The 7,341-nt window shown below is 40.0% G+C and overlaps 1 protein-coding gene and 1 non-coding gene across 2 annotated transcripts; both read left to right on the forward strand.

Moving 5' to 3' along the window:
- The first annotated feature begins 795 nt into the window (after positions 1–795).
- Positions 796–2,899, forward strand: MOT2 (sulfate transmembrane transporter). The gene has a single exon (XM_008230404.2). The coding sequence runs from the start codon at positions 974–976 to the stop codon at positions 2,378–2,380; it is 1,407 nt and encodes a 468-aa protein (XP_008228626.2). The 5' UTR covers positions 796–973; the 3' UTR covers positions 2,381–2,899.
- On the forward strand, positions 2,502–2,573 carry TRNAN-GUU (transfer RNA asparagine (anticodon GUU)). The gene has a single exon. It is a non-coding gene; the product is annotated as a tRNA-Asn (tRNA).
- Positions 2,900–7,341: the final 4,442 nt, after the last annotated feature.

A 7,341-nucleotide genomic window follows, 5' to 3' on the forward strand; every position in this document is an offset into this window, starting at 1 on the left:
CTACCCCAACCTCTACATTTAAGATTTGTGCATTTACCTGCATTTTATGAAATCTAGTCACTCACAAAAGCCTTAATAGAAGACAGTACGTACTAGTGCAAAGGCAGTGAAAAACTCTGATACTTGTAACTTCTCGTCAAATCGATATCATAAAAGCCTTGAAAAGGAAGATTGTGCAAGTGGAGTCTGCCTTTGGAGAGGGACTTCTCTCTAGTTGCAAATTCTCTACCCATGTACTGATTAGGAGAGAGATAAAGAGAGGGCGCACCATGTCAAGGATAAGGAACCATTTCTCCTCCTTTTGGCCTTTTCTTGAAAATTTATGGCTATAGATTAGCCTAATGACATCCTCAATTAGTGTAGTTGTTTGCTAAGTAACCCACCGCACAATAACCATGTAAGGATCATTAGTACTGATTCTATGAAGGCTTCTGTTAGTATATGATAGAGCATAATTGAGGCCAAAACTCAATGAAAAATTGTCACGTCATTTAGAAAACAACTTAAGTAAAAATACGTAGCACTACCCATATTTATCACTTGGTTTAATCTCTTTTAAGTTAAATTTTGACTGAAGCAATAGTATTTTTCTTTTCTTATGAAAAGTTCTAATTTTTCTTTTTAATACAAGTGATAATCTATTCCAAATTAATCTAATTTACAAGAAAGTGAATTCGAACTTGAGTGCAAAAGCAACTTCACATCTGTAGGAAAGTTCTAATTTTAGTTCTAAAAATCATACCCAACTTCCAAAGTCCTTGTTATTTAGGATAAAATGAACATGGTAGTAGACTTCCTAGTTCCTAGGATAAAATTCAGCATGGACCACAATTAGACATTTCAAATTTTCATATATAGTTAAGGTAGTTTGCATGGATATTTTGTATACACCACCAACTTATAACTACACTATAAAACTCTAAAACTACTATCTCCCTCCCCTCCCCCTGCCCACCTCCTCCCCAACTCCACCATGGAAGAAGAAGCCCCTTCACTCTCCACCACCACCACAAGCCCTCTCCTCCTCCACGAGCGGTGGCGCCACCACCTTCGCCTCAAAACCACGCTCTGCGCCGAGCTCTCCGGCGCAGTGGGTGACCTCGGCACCTACATCCCCATCATCCTGGCCCTCACCCTCGTCTCCCACCTCGACCTCAGCACCACCCTCATCTTCACCGCCCTTTATAACTTCACCACCGGCCTCCTCTTCGGCATCCCCATGCCCGTCCAGCCCATGAAGTCCATCGCTGCCGTCGCAATTTCCGAGTCCCCCCACCTCTCCCTCCCCCAAATCGCCGCCGCTGGTCTGTCCACCGCCGGCGTCCTCCTCCTCCTCGGGGCCACCGGCCTCATGTCTTTCCTCTACCGCTTCCTCCCCTTCCCCGTCGTCCGCGGCGTCCAGCTCTCTCAAGGCCTCTCCTTTGCCTTCACCGCCGTTAAGTACATCCGCTTCAATCAAGACCTCGCCGCCTCCAAATCCACCTCCCCTCGGCCCTGGCTCGGCCTCGACGGCCTCCTCCTCGCCCTCTCTTCCCTTCTCTTCATCGTCCTCGCCACCGGAGCCGGCGACGACGATCACACTCACAATCTCAGCACTGAAAACACAATCAATCGTCGCCGATCACCACGACTTAATCAACGGCTGAAAGTTTTATCCCAAATTCCTGCAGCTCTCGTAGTTTTCTTATTTGGGCTGATTTTGTGCTTTTTCCGCGACATTTCAATCTTGGGCGATCTCAAATTTGGGCCCTCTAAGATAACCTTGTTGAAGATTACATGGGAAGATTGGAAAATTGGGTTTGTTCGCGGAGCAATTCCCCAAATCCCACTGTCAATCTTAAACTCTGTGATCGCCGTCTGCAAATTATCCGGCGATCTGTTTCCAGACAGGGAGGCGTCAGCGAGGACGGTTTCGATCAGCGTAGGGGTCATGAACTTCGTCGGGTGTTGGTTCGGGGCAATGCCTGTGTGCCATGGAGCTGGAGGGCTTGCTGGACAGTACAGATTTGGAGGGAGGAGCGGGGCTTCGGTTGTGTTTTTGGGGATTGGGAAGTTGGTTTTGGCTCTGCTGTTTGGGAACTCATTTGTGAGTATTCTGAACCAGTTTCCGATTGGGATTCTTGGGGTGCTCTTGCTTTTTGCTGGGATTGAATTGGCTATGGCTTCCAAGGATATGAACTCAAAGGAGGAGTCTTTTGTGATGTTGGTTTGTGCTGCGGTTTCTTTGACTGGTTCTAGCTCTGCGTTGGGTTTTGGGTGTGGGATTTTGTTGTTTTTGTTGCTCAAATTGAGGGAGTTGGAGTTTTCTAGAGTTGGGTTTCTGAAATCTAAGTCAGAAGAATCATCCAAAGATGATGAAGCTACTAGCTTGATCCCTTGAGGTTTTGGGTTCGCCTGTTTTTGGTTCAAGTTAAAGGTGCTTTACAGAGGAAACTTCGAGCTCATATTGGTCATGGGTTGAGAATGGGAATTGAACTCTATGAGATCTAATCTCCTGTTGTTCCTCAGTAGCTCAGTGGTAGAGCGATCGGCTGTTAACGGACTGGTCGTAGGTTCAAATCCTACTTGGGAAGATTTTATTCATTCCGAATATTCACTGCAAATACTAACTTGGCTCATTATTGCCGAGATAATGGTTTACTTCTTCACATCCACACCGCGCAATGCATGCAGTTATTGATAGACAGAAGAATCATGCTATACACTTTGGTTGCTTGGTAGTACTTCGTGCAAATACTGCAATGAGAGTTGGCTACATGTATTATGTTGTTTATTGAGCAGAGTTAATTAATGATACAATAAAAAAGAGAAGATGTAATCATGTAAAGCCTACATGAGATAAGCATAGCTTTTACATTAGTACTATTTCTCTTCTCAATTTTGAAAGAGGTTCCAAAAATTGAATATCTTCCTTAATTATCCACACACAAAAAGTCTAAAGTTGGTCGATTTAACATTAAGTCAACAAATCATTTGCTTAAGCATTTCTGCATGATTTTAGTTGTCATGCGAATTAAATAACCCCAAGTCTCCTAAATGAACTGTGATGGATGTTCTAGTGAACAATGGTGCCTAAAAAATATAGCATAATAAATGAATATTTACTTTCTTTTTTTGTCATTTTATTTTTGGTTTGAATTGAATAATATGAGATATTTGAGAAAATTAACTGATTATTATAAACAAACGTGGCTTGCCATGTAGAAAAAGACTTGACTTGTGGCGGATAGAGCCCTCCGTTGAGCTTGCTCAGTGAAGTAACATAGGGTGTATGCGCATATGGTTTTTTCCATCAAAAGCAAAGAACAAATTAAGTACAAATTATAACAAACAGCCAATCACAATATTACTATAATAATTACTAAAATAAATAAATAAATAAAGAATAACTAATTAAGACTAGGAAAACAGAAACCGTAGTGAATGATTCAATCATTATTAAATAAAGCAATTCATCTTTCATTAAAGAAACCATATTCAGTTGCAGAAAATTAAAGTAATTTCAAAAAGGTTTTCCCTGTTTGTGTCATCTTCAAATTGCAAGATGTGTTTTTTGACAGAAACTAGACTAAATACCAAATCTAAAACTAATATGGGCTCTCAGGTTTCTTTTTCATCAATTTACACCCTATGGTTTCAAATTTGACCAATTTAAGTCATTCGTTAAGTTGACCATTTGGTTAGACGTTAACTGATTAAGTGTACATTGTGGGATACACAAATTCTAAATAAAATTTACATCAAATATATAAAATAACATAAAAATAAAAATAAAAATAAAAAGCTTTAAAAAAACCTACCCAACTCCCTTCACTGTTGTTTGTTGATCAACCCAGGCCCACCCTCTCTCGCCGGCGCCTAACCCCCTTCCCTGCCCAAAATTCCCAACCCCTCTCGCCGACGCAATCTCTTCAGAAAGTCATAAGCTTCTCACTTTGTAAAGCTTTTATTCGATTAGGGCTCAGGAGCTCAAATATGAAAACTGCAATTATTTTTGTTAGAAACTGAATTGGTTTTTGGGTGCAAGACTATTTGGATAACCACATGCTCTCTCGGTAAATCCCAATTCTCAAATCGCCATTAAAGTGCACTTTCGGTCCTCATGTGTAACTGGTCACTTGTCTGTAATGAATGACAAAGGTTGTTTGGTTCACAGAATAAATTTAAGGGGAAATTATTTTCCATGTCATTTCCCAGAGATGAGAAATGAAAGATTCATTTATCACATTTGGTAATGCTGGAAAAGTAACCAGGAACCAGGAACCTATTCCTTTTCCATGTTTATTTTGAGCAGGGATAGAAAACAAAGTTTGTATAAATTTTCAATTATACCCATATTAAATCAAATAAAAAAAAAAGAATGCATTTAATGATTTATTACAATTTTAAATTGTTAATGGGGAAAAAATGGTCATGAAAAATGTTTATTTAATATTGACTTATTTTTCCAAACTTTCTCATGAGGAGGGAAAACAAAACCCAAGTTAGGGAGAAATTTTTGTAGGTACCCGGTATACCAGCTGGCTGGTGTACCCACCAATAGGAATGAGACATGTGTAATAATTTATTTTTAGGCTTTTAACTATTTGTTTCGTTAGTAGTCTTCCGTTAGCCTTTGAACTATGTCTCTCCATTAAGCTTTTGCTGCATCGGAGTCTTCCAATTTTTTATTTCTCAATTCTCTCTTTTGTTCTCCAAAGTTATGGAACTCCCCCCTTGTTAAATTCAGAGCACAACCTGAACAAAAGAGAGAATTGAGGAAGATTGGGGTCGAAATGGTGGGCTTTTTATATGGGTTTTGAGGAAGTTGAGGAGGTGGGTGTGGTTAGAAGTTCGTGAGAGAGTGAGGGTTGGGTGAGGAGTTGATGGGGTTCTTGGTGCGCTCGGAAGTGTTGGGTTTGGGATTGGAGAGAGCATTGGTTTTGGGTTCTTAGGGGTTTGCTCCAATATTGGTATGGTTATTGGTCTTCTCATGTTCTTATATGTGTGTGTATTTAGCCCAGTTGTGTTTTTGTGTTTTGTTGATTTTCTGTACTTGTTATGTTGATTTGGTTTCAGGGGAAAGTGAAACAAATTGTTGGGTATACCCTTTCGGATTCAAAGGAGGATGGGTCTGCTCTTATTACCAATTTTGTGTTAGATAAGTTAGCGGCGGAGCATGCAAAGATGTATGAAGAAGATGGTCTCACAAGTGGTTATGCGATCATGCTTGGAGCTGACCCTTTGACTTTGAGCAGAGCTGCAGCCATTGAAGCTCTGCTTACCTATCCTGGTGGGTCTATGGTTGCCTTCTTGTTCTTGTATATTCTATTGCTGTGTTCGAGTTTTTGGGAATACTAACGGAACAAGTGTAACTCAATTGGTATCAACGGAACAATACCAACAAAACCAAAGGCTAACGGAGAGACAAAGTTAAAAGGCTAACGGAAGAATACTAATGGAACAAATAGTTAAAAGGCTAAAAATAAATTATTACACGTGTCTCATTCTTATTGGCAGGGGTGTACCAGGTACCTGCAAAAATTTCTCTAAGTTAGGAGGGTGGCTTCATTTTCCCCCTTATTTTCCCATGAGCCAGACAACGATTTCCCATACTTGGATTTACTAAACATGGGAAAACAATTGATTTTTCATTCTCAAGTCTCGTTTCCCATGAACCAAACGGGGCCTAAAGTAACTATGAGAGGCCCCACAGCCCTCCTTGATATCTTAGGCCCAGTTTGTGATCTTTTAAAAAGTTCTTCTGTCTTTGAAAATAATTTGCTGTAAAGTAAAGCAGCTCCATATTTGGTAAAAAAATATTTTTAAAGTGCTATTAGTACAAAAAGTAGTGTCAAAATCGTTTGGTAAATTTTAATATAAAATTGTTATAACTGTGAATAATGACTAAATTAGACATAATGTTAAAAGTGTTATGTACTAATCATTTGGTGATAGTGGTAGTGGTAGTGATGGAGTGGAGGTAGTGGTGGTGATTAAGGTGGAGTTGGTGGTTGTGGTAGTGGTGGTGGTGGTGGTGGGGATGGTGATTGTGGAGGTGATGGTGGTGGTGGTAGTGGCAGCATGGTGGTGGTTGTGGTGTTGGTTGTGGAGGTGGTAGTGGATGTGGAGATTTTGGAGGAGGAGGTGGTGGTGGTGGAGGTGGTGGTGAAGGTGGTGGAGGAGGTGGTGGTGGTGGCGGAGGATGAGGAGGAGAAGGATGTGGTGGTGGTGTCATTTTTTAAAATGAATGATGGTATTTTGGGAATTAAAAAAATTCATTAAAGTTCATCTTTGCTTATTTTGAAAGCTTTAAAAAGTAACAGAGCATGCTTTTAAAAGTCAAAAGGCGCTTTTAAAATAATCGGGATATTTTATTTTTACTAAGGCCCCGTTTGGGATTACTTTTTTAGGCCAAAAATCTACTTAACTTTAAAGTTAAGCAGTTTAAGGTGTTTGGTAAAATTAAAATATCCCGATTATTTTAAAAGCAATTTTGACATTTTAAAAGCTTACTCTGGGTTGCTTTTCAAAGTGCTTTCAAAAGAAGCAAAGATGAACATTTAATGAATTTTTTTAATTTTCAAAATATCATCATTTATTTTAAAAAAATGACACTACCTCCACTTTTACATCCAACTCCACCACTTGCACCACCACATTTACTACCTCCACAACCACCGCCACCACAACCACCACAACCACCACATCCTACTCCTCCTCATCCTCCGCCACCACCACCTCCAACATCACCTCCTCCTCATTCACCACCACTGCCGCCGCCGCCGCCGCCACCACCACCACCACCACCACCACTGCCATCCCCACCACCACAACCATCAACTTCGCCTTCATCTCCACCATCAACTCCACTCCATCACTATCACTATCACTACCACTACCACCACCACCACATGATTAGTGCATAACACTTTTAACATCATGTCTATTTTAGTCATTATTCACAGTTACAACAATTTTATATTAAAATTTACCAAACGGTTTTAACACTGCTTTTTGTACTAACAACACTTTAAAAATAGTGTTTACCAAACATGGAGATGCTTTACTTTACAGCTAATTATTTTTGAAGCACAGCAGAAGCAACTTTTTAAAAGTGACAGCAATCCCAAACTAGGCCTAAATACTTAAAATTGCTTAATTTTAAAGTGAAACAGATTTTTGACGAAAAAAAGCAATCCCAAACGGGCCTTAAACCCTCGCGCTCCTCAGCTCCACCAAACAGAGTCAAACACCTTCCACTGGGCATCCGTGGCTGGGTAGGTTTTTTTTATGCTTTTTATTTTTATTTTTATGTTATTTTATATATTTGATGTAATTATTTTAAAGAATTGGTCTGTC

The sequence above is a fragment of the Prunus mume genome, linkage group LG4 (assembly GCF_029339155.1).
Source record: "Prunus mume cultivar Tortuosa linkage group LG4, ASM2933915v1, whole genome shotgun sequence".
Classification (NCBI taxonomy): domain Eukaryota; kingdom Viridiplantae; phylum Streptophyta; class Magnoliopsida; order Rosales; family Rosaceae; genus Prunus; species Prunus mume.